The 18,411-nt window shown below is 40.4% G+C and overlaps 1 protein-coding gene across 8 annotated transcripts in view; it reads right to left on the bottom strand.

Annotated features, from left to right (window-relative positions):
- Positions 1-3,989: 3,989 nt before the first annotated feature.
- The window catches only part of Igf1 (insulin like growth factor 1), a 71,785-nt gene continuing 57,363 nt past the window's right edge, over positions 3,990-18,411 (bottom strand). For all 8 annotated transcript variants that reach the window (XM_021175256.1, XM_029482874.1, XM_021175258.1 and 5 more), the window contains one exon: positions 3,990-4,219. In XM_021175256.1, the coding sequence (XP_021030915.1) occupies positions 4,194-4,219 (26 nt within the window). In that variant the 3' untranslated portion in view covers positions 3,990-4,193. The remainder of the gene's footprint in view (positions 4,220-18,411) is intronic.

Genomic DNA, 18,411 nt, shown 5'->3' with positions numbered 1-18,411 from the left:
TATGCTCTTAAAATCGTTGTATTTTCTCCACTTTCTGAGTATTTGTTTTTGAGTGGAACATACACATACACACACACACACACACACACACACACGTACTTACACACATGTACTCACCCACCCACACCAAAACCAAAACCAAAAATCAACAGGAAACCAAACAATCAACAAAAAAAGCAAGAAGTAAGTTAATTATTTTCTTTTGCCATTTGCCTGGTTATTTTTCCCCCCCAGTTCACGTTATTGACCAACACTTCAGATTGGGTGAAGTATTGCTAATTTTGTTAAATTTGAGAGCCAATGAAATAACTGAGCCATCTAACTTTAAAACTTTTCCATCCTTTGTCTCTGAACCCCCAAACTCACAACTTGGTGAACAATATTCTACTTGTGAGTGACACATAGTTGAAAGGTGGTGGCTAGGGTGGTGGCTAGATCTAATGCTATCTCAGTAAGCCGTCTACTATAGAACTGTTGTTTTCAGACTTTAAAAAAATAGGTCTATGCTTTCTTTTTTTTTCTTTTTTCTTTTTCTTTTTTTCTTTTTTCTTTTTTTTTTTTTTTTAAGTCAAGTACTTTCTTAAAGAAACAATAGCACCACATTGGCGTAGCTGGCCAAACAGTAAAGGGGAAAGCAAAACAGGCTGCATCCTGTCTTCTGCGCATCCTCCCAAGTGCACAAACCATAAAGAAACCCTGGAGCCATAGGGTATGAGATGGTTTCATCTACACAGACATGCCACATTTCACATTGACATTCAAAGAAGGAGAAGGAGTCTCAAGGGGCACTGCTGCCTTTTTTGAAAGATAGGACTTTCAAAGAAATGATTTCTTCTTAGTCTTAGGGTGAATAGGTGTGTGTGGGGTGGGGCGCATGCACGTGTGCACGCATGCACACATGCACATGTAGGGTAGGTATATGTAGGTGGGTATTTAAAAAAAAGGATTTTTTACCCCAGGAAAATAGATTATAATGGAGAGATGCATTACATTTTCAGTGGAACAGACTCATCTTACAATGTTCAAGCATTTGATACTCTTTGGAGAATAGGATCAACATTTGACCTAGATATTGAGTAAGCAAATCAGCAACAGTCCTATCAGATGAAAACTCCTTCCTACCTATCTTTATAGTCCTTTTGTAAATTTATTAAAACCGCTCCAGCTCTAGAAACTAAAACAATTTCCCTCCATAGCAAAGTCTACAAAATTTCGAGTTGTAAAATTTTAAATGTCCCTTTCTATCAATCTTGAGTCATTTTGATTCACCATATAATGATCAGTTACTTTTCAGAGTTTACGGAGATTTCTCTTACAGTGTTCATTCATTTAAAAGTATAATGGTACATTGTTATGATTAATTAGTACAATTAATTTTTATTACTTCACTTATGGTGCAGTTGGAGAGAATTAGGTATTGGATAAAGGATTGCATACTTAAACTTTCCTCATTGAAAGAATTTCTGACTATGTATAGAAGTAAGTGAACAAAATATGTGATAGACACTTGGAATCACCAAATCCAACCATGGCAGGAAGCCCACAGGTCTGGAGAAGGCCACCTATGTGTTTTTCTGGGAATTACCAATTTGAAAAAGTACACACTGTGAACAAGAACTAGAAGTCAGAAGTGTCACCCAGGGTGTGTGAGGGCCTAACTTTTCCCTGTATCCTTCTGGGGAAGCAGGTGGATGATCAACTGGCCTCTTATTCCATTTACATCTCTACAGTAATCAGGGGATGTACAGCGTGCCTGATGTTCCTAAACCCAATCGTTCTGAGGGCTTTACTCAACAGCACCTTCTGCATTTCCCCAGAGATTCTAGAGGCAACCTGGTGGAAGGAGAGCTAAAGGTGTCCCTTTTGTTTTTCTTAATACATTTTATAAGAATATTAAGGAAGCTTGCAAAAGAGAATCAAGGTTGCAGATAATAAGATGTGAGTATTGGATTTTGTTTTTAAAAGAGGGAGACAATCTTGCTGTATACATAGAGAACATTTTCTAAGTGTTTTTGGTTAGCAATGCCCAGTTGAATGCATCCAACACATTTCCAGGAAGCTGGATCCTTCCTTCTAAGCAGACACTAGGGAGAACCTCAGGCTTGAGAAGGAAGAATTTTGCCCCTCAAGTAGCAATTCTTGCTAGCACATTTTCATAAAATTAAAAAAAAAATACATGCATGTACAAACAAGGGCAAGACTACATCTGCTACAGCAACTTGTGATTGTAATAGATACTATTTCAAAATTTAAGAATGTCAGCGCCTTTTTTCATATGCTATGGGGAAGGAGAATTGTGTTTGGCAAACTAAGTAGAGTCTCATTGACAATGTTAGAGTTATTTCTAGATACTAAGTGACTGGAAGGATTAATGAGAGTGGATAAATGGAATAATTAATTACCCTTTAATGAGAGTGGATAAATGGAATAATAATTAATTATCCTTTACTTGGCAAGGATCTTCTTTCTCCTCTCTCCCTTCTTTTCACTAGTCTTTATAGTCGTAAGCTCAAATGCAGAAGTTAAATCAAACTGCAAATCAAATGTCTCTTGCCGTGTGACATGCTGGGGAGACTGAGTCCTTAGCTTGTCACTAGTTAGTTGCACAGCTTCACCAATAAGAACTTGGATATTGTGGTGGCATCCCAGTGACAGATGAATGATCCTTGGAGCTACATTGTTAGTGGGTTATTTACAGAATTCCTTGCATCCTAGCAATTCAAGGGTTCTGATGTTGCACCCTCCTGGAAACCCAGAACAAAAATCTGAAGGTCTACTTTTTGATCTTCATACCACCCCTTTGAGGTAGGTAGATGACATATTGCCCCCATTTTGCAGATGAGGAAAACTGAGGCACCGAGAGGTGGAGTGACTTGACTGAGGTCACACGGTGGTGAGTTTGTGTGATCCAGATTGCAAATACTTATTTCTTCAGTGATAAAAAGAAACCAGGACTCCCAAATCCCTAGCCTCTTGCTTTTCCCACTCCATAGCTTCCTCTCTGGACTTGACAAGTAAGTGCGTCTTAATGGACTTTATATCTTAAGTTCTTCTTGGAAGGCATAATTGGGGAGGCCTTTGCATCTCCCAAGAGGAAGGTTTTTTTTTTTTTCAGTTCCCTTCCTCATTTTGTCATCTTAGGCTCCAGGCTTTCGTTCATTGTTTTTGCTTTGCTTTCTCCTTTTACTGTGTTGACTAGATTCTTTCATATAACAAACTACAAAATAGCACCATTGTACTAAAAAACAACAACAACAGAGTTTTACATACTGTTTGATATTTCCTGTATTATTGATATACTAACTTTACATAGTGCTCTATATGGAAAAAAATAAAAAAGAGAGAAACTGCTATACTTAGGTTACATACTAACTTATCATTTGAAGGAACCATTGAGAGTTTAAGAGACGTTCTATGCTTCAAACACACACCTAAAAATGATTGGCCTCAAAGTTGTTATTCTATTTTTTTTTCTTGAAACACAATGTCAAAAAAATAAAGCTTTGTGTCTAAAATAAATGCATTCAACTTATATTTGGTACAAATGCCACAGATGGAGTCAGGTACGTTAAAACTTGGTGGGCCACTTGACTACTTATTTGCTATTGCTTTTAAGGAGGCCAAATTCAACAAATACAAGTGTTAGGAAAGGGTGCGTCTAATGGAGCTAGACAAGATGATTAGACTCTGTAAAACAAGCAGCTTGAGCTACGTGGGAAGAAGTGAAGATAAGGGAACCATTCATAAACCACCTCTACACAGTTGCTAAATGAATGGCGTCAGCAGCCAAAATTCAGAGAGAAATTTAGTGCAACTGAATCTCTACAACATCCATGCATTTTCGGCTCTTTAGAGGCAGGGACTAGGAGATATAATTATATATATATTTTTTTCTCTATAGAACGTTATTGATAAAGGATCAACAGCAATCTACCCACGCCAGGACCACTTTTGCAAGGTGCAAAGCTTTTTAAACAAACACTCCTAAAGACGATGTTGGAATGTTTACTTGTATATTTCATTGGGGGAAATGCCCATCTTTGTAATGTTATTGAACTTATTATTGTTATTTGGTAGGTGTTTCGATGTTTTGCAGGTTGCTCAAGCAGCAAAGGGTCCTGCAGTGATGTGGCATTTTCTGCTCCGTGGGAGGCTCCTCCTACATTCTGTAGGTCTTGTTTCCTGCACTTCCTCTACTTGTGTTCTTCAAATGTACTTCCTGCAAATAAGAAAGATAAGCGGCCATTAAGTTGTTGCGGTTTTCTATATCAATGTCTTTAAGCGATTCATTTATCCCTTATGGTTTTTAGCCAGTGTGTGATAGATAATTAACTTGATACTCATATGCCATGGCTGAACAGAGTACTATTTCAATACCTTTGCAGGTATTGAATCATTATTTCTTTATGATGCTAGCGTTTATGCTCTCTTGTAGTTCTTTACATGATATACAACAAAATCTTAGAATTTATAACCACCTTCCCCTTTGTTCTTGTGCTGTAGGAGGCCAGTACTGATTCCTTCTAGGTACTGTGCCAGCCATTTCTAACACTGGCCCTCAGCCTTTTGTATCTTATGCCTCACAAACCTAGCTTAAGGAGGGTTTGGAGTCTTGAATTCTTTGAGAAACATACAGATGGGCAGGTCTTTAATTAACAATTCAACCAAACTTGACCTGGCTCTAGGAGCTCCCATAGCATAGGTGCCATGGCTTCATAATTACACCAAGAGGCTACCCTATCTATTTGCCTCTTTCCCAGATTCACTCACAAGAAGGACATGCTGAGAATTCTAACCTTCTGACTGGAAGCATATTTTTCCCAGTGAGCAAATCCAAACCAATCCAAACCAAACCAAACCAAAACCAAACCAAACCAAACCAAACCAAACCAACCAAACCAAACCAAACCAAACCAACCCAACCCAACCCAACCCAACCCAACCCAACCCAACCCAACCCAACCCAAACCAACCCAAACCAACCCAACCNCCCAACCCAACCCAACCCAACCCAACCCAACCCAACCCAACCCAAACCAACCCAAACCAACCCAACCCAAACCAACCCAATCCAATCCAATTCAATCCAATCCATCTCAATCTAACCCAACAACACCAAACCCATCAGACCCTGGGGTTACCTCTGTTGTCTTGTTACACATTGTTTTATACTACTGTTTTGTAAAAAGGAAACATTGCTTTAAATAATGTTTTTTCCCCACATTCTATGGAGCATCTTTGAAGCAGAAGATTGAAAAATCAGGTAAAAATCACAACAGTTTGATGTGAGCTCAACCCCTTACCCTCGTCTACTTTCGGTGGTGTGAACTTGCTTCCTCACCCATAAAATGGAACAATAGTATCTACGTAATAAGAGCAAGGATTTGGCATTCATGAAGGCCCATTTTCTGGACCAGAGGCATAATCAACATGAGCATTAGATGTTATTATTCATTTCGTCTCTTTCTTGTGTTGTCTTTGTATTCATGTATGTGTGTGTATATGTGTGTATTGTGGGTGTGTATGTAGATGTGTATGTGGCTACACCTGTGGAGCTGCAATATTTTATTTTTAAACAGACTTTTTCATCAAACACAACTAGAATATTGAAGAGTAAGCTCAGGGCATCTGCCTGTTTCCTCTCTACTCTTTGAGCATCAATGCCTGACTGCCGATTCTTTATAGGAATGCTTAGGATTCTGAACTCAGGTTCTCATGCTTTCAATGGTAAGTTCTCCACCAACTGAGATATCTCCCTGCCCTTGTCATGTCACATTAGTCAGAAAGTAACCCTCCCAAGGCCAAAATGCCAACTACTTTGAGTTGATATCCCTATTATTTCCTCAACAGATAAAGATGTCACTGAAGGAATATGAATTTTATTTAGAACAGAAGTCCTATGAGAATAGAGACTCATTGGCTTGGTGAGTGTTAAAACTCTGAGTCTCATTTGGGATGTGGCAGGTTACTTTACGTCTAATCAGAGGGCATTCTGTAGGAGGATGCAGTAGACAGTTATAGGTACAGAATGACACTTCATAAGTCACAGTAGCTTTAATCATTGGGACATGTTTCTGTCAAGACCAGTCATTCTCACACTGGCATTCAGAACTGCCAAACTTTTCTCCTACCTAAGGGAATGCACACCCCCTCAATCTCAATGCTGTTTGGAACTAAGAGACTTTAGAGAGTCAGGGAGAGGGAGAGGATCTAATACTGATGGATACTACCAATACAAACAAATACGAGGGCTGAAGAGATGGGTCAGTGGTTAAGAGCACTGACTGCTCTTCCAGAGATCCTGAGTTCAGTTCCCAGCAACCACATGGTGGCTCACAACCATCTGTATTGGGATCCGATGCAATCTGGTGTGTGTCTGAAGATGGCTACAGTGTACTCATAAAAATAAAGATAAATAAATCTTAAAAAAAAACCCAACCAAATAAATACAAACCAATACTTATCAACTAAGCCTCTTAGACATGTGGAGAATTTTATAACACAAGTGGATCAGCACTACTGGAACATGTGTTCTGCCTCTGAGTCCTTCATGAAACATGAAAGGAAACTATCCCTTTGTGAGTCAATGGTCATTATCATACGGACAGAACAGAAGAAAGGTGGCATTATATAAATATCACTCTTTAAAGTAACAGGTTCATGGCCATTATAAAAGAAGCAGGCCAACAGGAAGTGGGGCCTTGAGTAGAGCACCTTGAAGTGCCATCAGTTAAAAATCCTGAGACCTTCCCTTTATGTAGCATACATCTTATAAAGTTCCCTCAACGCACATTTGTTGCTGGACAAAGCATTACCCACTAAGCTATGGATGAACGTTTGTTCCTTATTCTGCTTCTTATAATCTTTTTTTTTTTTTTTTTTTTTTGTAGAGAAATGAAAGGAAGATATCTGTGGCAGAAGAATGGAATCATTAAAGTTCCCAAACTATTAGAAACTTTACATATGGGCTCATCTGATTATCATACTAAAAGCTTGAAATAGTTTTAAGGATGGCACTATTCTACCAAATTGCTAACTAAATGAACTAACACTTAGGGAAGTATACGAATTTGGATTTGAGTATTTTCTTTCCTATTTAAGATGCACACTAGCTTAGAAATAAAGAAAGGAGTCCAGAAATGTACATGGTAAACCAGCTCAAGAATGAACTGGCAACAGCGAAAGGAATCCCATGATCTGTTGACTCTCCAGTTCTCAAGCTGAGCTGCAACTTTGTTAAAGATCACATTTAGGTATCTTCTGTACTTTACTTTTTAAAAGCACAAAAGGGTTGTGCAGCAGCTGAAAGTGGAGAGATGAGGTTAGATTGGCTATCTTACAGATCTTTATCTTCTGGGCCTTTCTTTTCTCTGAAAGCAGAAGATAGGCAGGGTGAGATTGAGCAGAAGTGTCCCCTAGTGGTTATCCCATGGGTCTGACTCAGCCTCCTCCAGGGGGGACCGGGGTGGGGGTGGGACGAAGCTCACCTACCTCACCCACTGCTCTAAGTAGCATGCTTCCAGGCACACAGGCTCAGAGAACCCATTTAAAACCAGCTGTGCAGTCTAGTTTGCACTTGGCTCCCTTCCCAGTCTCTCACACGTGACTTCTTTGTTGCAGACAATGATAGTGACTAACAAAAGCACTCAGGGACTTGGTCTCAGTTGCATCTGTTGCTTTTCTCATTGTCTTAATTTAATTATGCTGGTTACCCTTGACAATAGTCTACCAGTGGAGGTCCGTTAGGAGCAGCGCTCCTCAGAGCTGGCACCCACCTTCAACGCACTTATTGAACGGTTATGAAACAGTTTCACATGTAGCCAAGCAAAAACTTTTTTTTCTCACTTCAGCAGCTTGTCCAAGACAAACAAACCAGCTGAAACTGTTTCTAGTGTGCAACTAGACAGATTTTTTTTGAAAGGAAAACAGTAGTGAGTAAATATTATTTCCAATTGACACCAGAGAAGGTAAGATTTAAAAGAAAAATGCCAGTTTTCCAGCTCTCTGGGGTTGCTGAAAGAAACCAACCCTTTTGAAAGAAGGGCTAACCAGCTTATTAAGGAATGAGCTGGGGAAGGGATTAATCTGTAAGGGAGGCCATTTACTCTCTTCCACGGCTCTCACACTTTCCCCTGAAAAGTTACCCCTAGGCTCTTTGAGGGTGAAGGTCATCAGAGGTTACTAAGATAAACGGCACAAGAATCTCATTCGACACCTGCTGAGGCTTTATGGTTGAGTGAATTCTCTCACCAGCTCCTCACATCCATTTTGGCAAGGTGACCTTATTTGTGTCCACTCCACTTCCAGGCTGAGGCTTGCTAAGATTTACTGACGTGCCTAAGGCCGCAGAGGAACTGTTAGATGCCTCTAAGATGATTGTCAGAGTCCAGAGAAGAAATGACAGTAATCATCACTGAAGCATCCACCCCGTGCTAAGGGTTTTGTCATCCATGGCTTCTGCTTAAGCTTTCTTGTTTACCCCGCAGTATTACACGGGATGGGCACCGGCATCATGATCATTTGACCTTCTTTCTTACAGTTAAACTGGGCTTCTGGTTTAGATTTATGGAGGTGCTTTCTGATTCTGGAGGTGACCTGTTAGTTACTCTGCTACCCACCACTCCAAAGAGGTAAGAAAAAAAAAAACAAACAGACCTCAAAGATCTTAAAAGTCTCAAAGATCTCTTTCTAACAGTGGGGGCTCATGATGTCATCAGCTGTCCACCTCCCCTGCTGGTTTATGACTGAAGGCATGATGTCTGGGGTAGAGGCCTCTAAGATAACAGGGTGGGTGTCCTTCCCGACCACAATGTCAGCTTGGCTACATTTGCATGGTTGTTTATAAAGATCTAGAAATGTAGCATTTCCAGTTAGCAAGAGCTATCTCCTTGGATATTATTATTTCTTATTATTTTTCACCATGCCTATTTTTTGGGTGGGGGTTTCCCTGGGGGGAAGGATATAAAAGAAAGATGATAGACTCTTTAATAAACTTCAGGAAGGAAGCCTTGATAGTTTCAATAGACTGTGTTTCCGTCTTCCACCCACTGCAAACAAGTTAAGTATTGTAGGGCATAGTCTATGAAGGGCCTGGCATCCTATAAAAAATGCTAGGGAAATAATGTCTGGCATAGAATATTAGCATCTTATTTATAGAACAAAGTACTAACTCAGCAGTGACCTTCTCCATAGAAGGGCAAATAGAAGACGAAAGAACAGTGGATGATTGACAGGTGACACAGACAGCAACTCTTCACTTGTTGAAAAGGATATGCTGTAGGGTTTTTGTTGTTGTTGTTGTCTTTTGCTTTGCTTTTTTTGTTTTTTTCTGATTGGAACACACAGCACTGGCACTGTGGGGGATGATTCAGATGTCTTGCTATCAGCTTTGACATCTTTTGACTTCAAGGAATTCCAAGTTCAAATTCTAGGACACTCCAGTTGGCCTTTCCTTTTTGGTAGCCAAGCTGAGTGTTAGGATAGTTCGAGAGACCCATACTCCTATTGTGTATGGTTGACTCCTTAGGAGTGAGGCACAGGTGTGTACACGATTTTAGTTTGCCTAGCCTCTGGCTGTCTTCCTAGCACGGCTTTCTTCCTCCTTTAATCTGATGGGAATTGCTAGTCACTCCTCTCCATTCCTATGACTTCTTCCTTTGAACATTTCTATTGTTCCAGGCTGACTCTTCACCTAAGCTGTGTCTGAATGTAGTGGGAATACAAAGACTGGACACACTCTTAGAAAATATACATCTTCAGTGGTCAACGTTGTCTTAAAGACTCCCCCTATGGTTGTTACACTGCCCTTAACACCTGATATGAGTCTCAGACAGTCCTACCCAAGCTCCTTTCTAACTCTTCTTCTCTTGTGATCGGGTACTGTTGCTATTCGATGGTTTTCCCAAATTACTAAACTTCTATTTTCTTTGATGTAGGTACATATTCTAATAAAGTCTTGCTTGTTTTCCCAGAAGCCATGGGCTTACATGTCTAGGTTTGATCACAGATTCCCTACCTCACAAGAGTTATGTGACTTTAGACAGTCACTGACTTGTTCTGGCCTCAGTTTCCTCTTCTATAACTTGAAAGAGTGGGGGTAAAAGCCCTGATGTCACCAAGCCATTTGATTGGTTGCTCTAACTTTAGTACCTTTATTTAGCACAGGAGATAGCTACCATTGTGTGCACGGAGGCTCGATATCAGAGACAGTCGGTTCAGATCCACTCTGAGAACTTGGCCCTTAGCAATGCTATTCTAGTCTGGCTTGTGTGCAATCTTGGTGTGCCTACTTTTGTAAGAATACTGACATGTTTTAGAGTAAATTTTGAACATGTTTATCTCCCCACTTAAAGGGAAGCTCCCTGAGACTGGGGGACATATTTCTTTTATCTCTGGATCCTACCTAAACTCAAGCAGGGTGTTTGAGAAACAAAAGCCAATAGCAAATGTGGCTTCTCATTTATACTGACTTAAATTTTCTGCAGAAACAATGGGGTAGAGTTTAGGTCAACAGTAAGCATTGTATGGCCATTTGTTGGGTTCACAAAGCAATATAGAATGACCCTCTCCTGTCTCAGAACTTACACTGATGACTGTGGCACAATCTGTGTTAACTAAGAAGTGAATGAAATAGGGGGGAACCTGGTTAACATGTTGGGATCCATCTTGGGTGTGTATCCTGGCTTGGCCAAATGAGAGCAAGATCTTGACAAGACATTTAGCCTTTCTCAGTTTATTTTCTTATCTCCACAGCAGGGAAAATGATAGCATTTCCTATGTAGGCTTATGACAAGGTTATTCACTAAAGCTAGTGGCATAGGGTAAGCGCTGAATAACTGGTAGCTATTCTTATTATCTAGTGTTTAACATTTCCTACTACCAGAGTATTTTCCATGCTAGAATGCCACCTCTTTTACTGCTGATTATGGGCCAAATTAGCTACCTCCTGGATTTGCAGAATACCCTCAAATGTTGGGATAGCATGCCCATAGCTCTTTCATCCTTTGCTCTTTTAACACATAATAACAAATGAATAAGTAACAAATAAATATCTGATAAATAAGTAGGCATGCTCAGGAGTCAAGGAACTTGCGTTCTTCTTCCCATTATTTTCTGATTTAGCCCAGCCTGATTTAGCAACTCTCTCACTCTGCAAATAGCCACTTGATTTGATTTCCAGCATACCTTCCTGTGATGTAAGAAACTGCTGGTAAATGATTTTAAAGGCTAGAGGGAAATAAAAGAAGAAGAAAATACTGAAGAAATTTTTTTTGGCTAGGCAGCAGAAAATATTTATATTGTCTTTAACAGTCTGGAAAGATGTTACAAAATCCTGCAGGTTCAAGGTTGTTTAGACTGGGTTTTATGGACAAGTTGCTTAGGTATTTTTATTTGTGATAAATTCAATAACAATGACAACAATGACAAAAATAACAACAACGGTGGTGATGGTGACAAATTAGCCTAACTAAGCCTTACTGTCTTCCCCGGAGGTGGTTGATTTTGGAATTTCTAAAAGGGTTTAAATGAGACATTTCAAAAGGGCAATACCAGATTCTGCTAATGTGACTGATGTTTGCACATCTCATCTGAGGACCAGTTTTGATGTTCTTCTTCCCCATGCTTTTCCAGAGCCATTGTTCCAACTGGCTTAGGTTAATGTTGAGCTAATGTGTGTGTGTGTGTGTGTGTGTGTGTGTGTGTGTGTGTGTGCGCGTGTGAATTTGTATCACTGTGCCTTTGAGAGACCTGAGGCCCTGAAAAGTCTTCTGGTGTCAGTTCAATGCACTGGTGGTGAGGTCACAGGGTTAGTTAGAAAGGGCATTGTTCTCTTCCACTCAGTCTTAGAGTGTGTGACAAATCTGGGCAGAACATTCAAACTCTGTGTTCTGAATTTTCCTTCTCACTGAGTCGAGAGAAATTTTGGAAGCTTGGAAGACTCTCCCAAACTTTTAGGATGAACAAAATAACACCGTGACAGGTTGAAGTGATTTGCATCTATTTGAGTTCGATGGGAGCCCTCGACATATAAAAGCAAACATGGGGACTGCCAATCAGTGGTTTTCCAAGACAGAACAGTCTACAAGTGTGATCCATCCAGCTTTAAAAATTTAGAATCATTTTGTTGTGCTCAGAGCACCTCAACTCCTAGCCTCATATTCTTTTGAAGAACATGAATATTATTCACAGAGACAACCAGAGCATCTGATAGTGACCTGGACAACCAATACTGGCAAAAGAACAGTAATGATGCCATGCATATATCTCGTCATTTACATGCTAGGTTTTTCTCTTGTTTTGCCATGTTCCATAAACTTTGGAACACGCTTGCCATGACATCAGCACTGCCCATTTCCAAGAGCACAGTTGTCAAATGGGTAGGGATCTTTCCCAAACCCCCAACCTGCCACACTCTTGCTCTTAATTATCTGAAATTTTTTGTCCTGCCATCATCGTTATCTCCAGCTGTGAAAATAGCCCATCATATTTTCACAGATGGCAGGGCTGGTTGGTCTTTGATTACTTAACCTCTTGGTGTTGGCCAGACAGAAAACCCCATGTGAACGCTTCTAGACTTTACACAGAATTTTGTAAAAACTTTTGGCATATGAATTCTTGCTTGGAAGTCTGGGCCATTCAGCCAGTCTAAGTGTTGATTTTAAAAAAAAATTGAAATTTCTTCATCTGTCCCTGGGAACTTTGGAGCCATTTTCACAAAAAAGAATATTTGCTAGCATGCTTAGACTGTTAGGGCTGTTCTGAAGTGAGGAGAGGGCATCAGCAAGTGACTTATGGCTAAGAAAGAGTGGGGGCCTGGCAAGATGGCTTAGAGGGTAAAGGACATTGCTTCTGAGTCTAACAACTTGAGTTTGATCCTCAGGAAAGTCATGGTCGAAGGAGAGAATTGACTGTGTGAGGTTGTTCTCCACCCACCATATACACTCCATGGCATATGCCCTCCTCCAGAATAAATAGACACAATTTTAAAATGTTTTAAAGGAAAGGGGAAAGAGGAAGCAGAAGCCTGGGGCAGTTATGGACAATAATCCTAATCTCTGACAGGTTGGTGGAAGGAACCTGTGGAGTCAAGATTTCAATGCGGACCACCTGTCTCAAGTTGTAATGCCATTTTATGGGAAACCACCGAGATTCACAGATAGGAGAGCTCTATAGATTGTACATTAGCTGAGAATTGGTTGAAGACCCTTGTTCCCTAAGAGATACGAAAGCAAGACCAATTTCCTTCTGCCTATCCAAAAACATTCCCTTTATTTTCCAGAAGACAAAGGAATCTTGAGATCTTGGTGAATGACAAGTGATGCTTACAAAGGAATTTACATCCACTGAAAGAAAGTGCCCTGGTAGTTACCCATGATTTTGGAAAGTCACTTACCCACAAACCCTACTGGGTCAAACAAAGCTACAGAAGCACACGCATCATAGACATACGTGTACACTTGTGTTCCTTTGAACACACACACACACACACTCTTTCTCTTCTCACAAGACTGTTTATTGTAGTGAATTACAGATTCCTAAGTCCTACCAAAGGTATTTAGAATTAAAATATCTGGGGATACAGCATTGTTTGAGGGCCTGGTGTTCTGAGAACTTTCTTAGAGGTGCTGAGCATCAGGCATGAACTCACAGATCTGTTCTACCTTACCTCACACCCGTTCCTAGTCTTTGCTACATCTACTTCTGTTTTCTGGAGTGTAAACCCAAGTTGACTTTTCTAAATTATATATCTTGGTTGTTGGATAAGAGCCAATGGTGTTGGAAAATCTTATTAGAGATGGGTTCTCAAATATGTGGACTTCAGGGAAGAATTCTGATTTCAGTCAGGTCCCTGGGAGAGAAACTGACTCCACTGTTGCATGTTTGGTGGCTCCTGAAGAATCTTAACTATGTCAGGGGGCCTTTTCTTGCTTGGGTTATGGGAACCAATAACTGGCCTTTCAGTCTCGAGGTAACATTTACAGTAAAGTCTATAGTAGACGTTCTAAAACTGAAATAAAGGGATCATGTTTGATCAAAACTCATTAATCTTCCCATTGCTTTCGAAAGCCCTCACATTAATTCCATATCTATTACATATTTCAAAAAGTTTGATTCTCTTTCAGGCAAGTATATAAACTAGCCTTCCCTCTCCCCCTTATGGATTCTTATGAACTTGACCACTCGCTGGCTGCATTACCTTGGAGAGCCTTGTTTCCTTTCCACTGTTGCTTGGAGGCAGGTGGTCAGGAGATGGTAGCAGAAGAGGAGTTACTCTTTGGAAGATTTTCTTTGTCCCCTTTACTACCCCTTACATCTTAACAGTACACATTCAAAGCTGTATGAGGTTGGCTTGTTTTAAAGAGACAGGTGAAAGATCAAATGCCAATGAAAAGCACTAGATCAGCTACCCTAGGAACCAAAGTGTCCTGGAAGCTCTGTGAGCTCAGAAATATCCCATGTTTCTATTTATTTTGACAGTTTCACTTAAAACTATTGAGATCTAGAATTCAGGCTACAATTAAAATTTCCCCAGGCACCATCATGGAAACACATATTACATTTGATTTTAACTTGTTGAGAAGAAAACGATGGCTTTCTGTAAAGTTCATAGAATAACCTATATTGACTGGTTTTGTGTCAACTTGACACAAGCTGGAGGTATCACAGAGATAGGAGCCTCAGTTGAGGAAGTGCCTCCATGAGATCGACCTGTAAGGCATCTTCTCAATTAGTGTTCAAAGGGGGAGGGCCCAGCCCATTGTAGGTAGTGCCATTCCTGGGCTGGTGGTTGGTAGTGCCATCTTTGGGCTGGTGGTTCTGGGTTCTATAAGAAAGCAAGATGAGCAAGCAATGGAAGGCAAGCCAGTAAGCAGCACCCTCCATGGCCTCTGCATCAGCTCCTGCCTCCATGTTCCTGCCCTGTGTGAGTTCTTGTTCTGACTTCCTTTAGTGATGAACAGCAATAAGGAAGTGTAAGATATATAAACACTTCCCTCCCTAACTTGCTTTTTGGTCAGGATGTTTTGTGCATGAATACAAGCCCTGACTAAGGCAAATTGGTACCAGCATAGTGAGATATTCCTGCGACAACCTGACCATGTTTTTGAGAGGACTGTGGAAGGACTTTGGAACTTTGGGCTAGAAGAACCATTGGGTATTAAGAGCTCTGGGGGATGTTCTGTAGGAGCTTGGAAGATAATGTTGAGAACAGTGCAAATGATGGAGGGCTGGCTTGTGAAATTTCAGAGGGAAGAATAAAGATTCTTATCAGAGCCATTGCTATATTGATTGTGAAAATTCTGTGGTTTTGGTTAGCTGAGGCTGAAGAATCAGCTGTGATTAACAAGATACCAAAACAACTAAAGCAAAGTGAAATCTTTGCATTACTGGGACTATTGGTGCTGGTTAGCTGGAGCTAAGAAATTATCAGTGATTAAGAAGAGACCAACATTATTAAGGTGAAATCTTCTGGGAAGTGTTTCCTGAGAGCACAGAGAAGTTGTGTTCAAGAGGCAGCCACGGTTGTACCTCTTGTTGGCAGCCAGACTTGGTTATGAATGAGTCACCCAGGTGGTACTGGTTTTGAAACATGAAGGGGTAGCAGCTGATGCTTGACACTGTGAGAAGCCAGGAGAGGCCATTGGTGAAGGTGAAGCCTCAGTGGCAGTTGAAGGTCCAGGACTGAAGGGGTCATGTAGAGAAGTTGAGGCCTAGCAACATGAAAAGAGCCTATGAGAGATTATTTGTGAAAGTGAAGTCCAGTTGCAACAGAAGATAGCAGTGTTTTAGAGATGCCAGTACCATGAGATGACCACCAAGAACAACAGCAGCAGTGGAGTACAGGCATCTGGAACCTAGAAGACAAGGTGTGTGCTACAAAGGGCAGAGCTGGAGAAGTGACCCAAGCCCTTGGAGGAACCCAGAAGATGGTGAGTGGATCACAGACATTGAATGGCTAGAGTCTGATTTTGTTTTTGATTGTGACTCTGCCCTGATTTTTTTTCCCTCTTGAAGTAAGAAAGTATTTTAATGGAGGCCACAGTTAAGAGACTTTGAGTTGTAACAAGACTTTGAATTTTAAAAGATACTGGATATTTTAAAAGGATGGAAATTTTAAATATGTAAAGACTGTGGGACTTTTAAAGTTATTTAGATCTTGGGGATGAATCAGAAAGTAAGGGTTGAGGCTTAATAGTGATGTGTTTGTGTGTCAAGTTGACAAGCGGTTCAGTTGTACTGGCTGGTTTTGTGTGTCACCTTGACACAAACTGGAGTTATCACCAAGATAGGAGTCTCAGTTGAGGAAATACCTCCGTGAGATCCAGGTGTAAGGCATTTTTTCAATTAGTGATCAAGAGGGGGAGGGCCCAGCCCATTGTGGGTGGTGCCATCCCTGGGCTGGTGGTCCTGAGTTCTATAAAAAAAGCAAGCTGAGCTAGGCAGGGGAAGCAAGCCAATAAGCAGCACCCTCCATGGCTTCTGCATCAGCTCCTGCCTCCATGTTCCTGCCCTGTGTGAGTTCTTGTTCTGACTTCCTTTGTTGATGAGCAGCCATGTGTAAGTGTAAGCTGAGTGAACCCTTTCCTCCCCAACTTAATGTTTTGTGTAGGAATACAAACCCTGACTAAGACATAAATAAATATAGACAGTTCTTCATGTGGAAGAGCTGGCTAAACATTTTAATTGGAATTGGTCACAGAATCAGGTATTCTACAGGTTGGGAGTAATCTTAGACTACTAAGATCTCTTCTGTTGTATGTAGGAGAATATGTACATTGCTGGAACTGCTGTCAAACGTTGGCTTGACATTATTGGCAGTATGAGACACTTCTACTTCAGGAGACTTTTCTATTGTCCCAATATCCAGAAGTATGGCAATACAAGCTAGTAGTTCAATAGTGCTTATAATATGTGCTAGCATTATTTAGAGTAATCTATAATATATGTATGTATAATAAGCACACATATATACATATATATGCAAATACAGATATGCCTAAATATACTTTTGATATATCCTCACAACAGTATGAGAGATTCAGTTGTTGGCATGTTTGAGAGATGACATGTAGGCATACTAAGGATTGCTTTTAAATGCTTAAAACCTACTTCATAAAGAAGTGTATTTCAATACACAGTCTAGGGCTATGAGAACTTACTTTAACTAGAAAGTCCCATCACTTTAAGTTTTCTTTGAATGAAGTTTATAATTAAGTACAACCACCCAATTCTTTCCATAGGACATAGATTCTGAATTGTTTTGTTGAACTGCACTTTCCTCAAGAGCTGTCTGAGTCTGAAGGCTCAGGCTACAGTGGCATTAGTGACAGCTTTTGCCTGTGTCTGTCCCTAAATTGTTCTGACTTAATAAAACAGAGCTTCTCCTGATAATCTAGGTAAAGATAATCTTTTTGCAGTGATAATGGAAGTAAACTTGCTTTCATTGGGAGTTTTGACACAGACTTCTAATTGAATCTTCAACCCTATCTTGAGCTCTGAACACCTTTGTAATATTGAGGACATCCAAGATTTTCAGTGAGCCATGGAGAAGACATAATCCTGGAGTAGGAAAAAAAAAAAAGGAACCGGAAGGACTAGGCCGAAAGGATGCTTCTTTATACTGGGTCTTCGAAGTAGATGATGTAGATGAAATGTCTCACTTGTGGCTTTCCGTCATTTTACCACCCCAAAGGGTCATTGTTAGCATGTAGGGTTATTCTGTCTTCTATACTCTCTTGTTGTGTATAAAATTCAGATAATCTCGAGGTTTTGCTTTCTGCCCCATGACAATCTTGCTTGTAGTGATTGCAAAGGTCACTAAGACCCACCTTCTTCTGGGAGTTGATTGCCACCTTCCCCAGAAAATTCAGCACTCTTGATAGCACTTGCAAGCTTTCTTCTGGCAGACAAATATTAAATCGCCATGTCCAATTCTGTGCCCTTCTTCTCTTTTTACTCAGTTCACTTGAGAGTTGTGACTTGGTGCCCAGAAGAAGCTTAGAAACCAAGTAGAGATCTCACCTACGTCCAGATCCCAGTATCTCAGTCTTTAAAATAAAGAGGCAGAATCGAAAGGGTTCCAAGGCCTTTACCACCACTAACAGCATGATCCTAAGAGTCGTCTAATGAAGAATCTCATAAGATTTGAGACCTCAGAATCTAGCTGTGTGTGTGTGTGTGTGTGTGTAAGAGAGAGAGAGAGAGAGAGAGAGAGAGAGAGAGAGAGAGAGAGAGAGAGAGAACTAAATGATATAATATAGTTTGATGTTCATTATTATGGGTTAACTGCTATCCTCTACCCCAAAATTCATGTTTAGGGTTCTAATTCCTAGCACCTCAAAAATAGAGTCTGTATTAAGGTCATCAAATTAAAATGAGGTCATTAGGGTGAACCCCACTCCCGTCTTACTG

The sequence above is a fragment of the Mus caroli genome, chromosome 10 (genome assembly GCF_900094665.2).
Source record: "Mus caroli chromosome 10, CAROLI_EIJ_v1.1, whole genome shotgun sequence".
Lineage (NCBI taxonomy): Eukaryota > Metazoa > Chordata > Mammalia > Rodentia > Muridae > Mus > Mus caroli.
The sequence above is the reverse complement of the archived record's forward strand: the minus strand, read 5'-3'. Positions and strand labels throughout refer to the sequence as shown.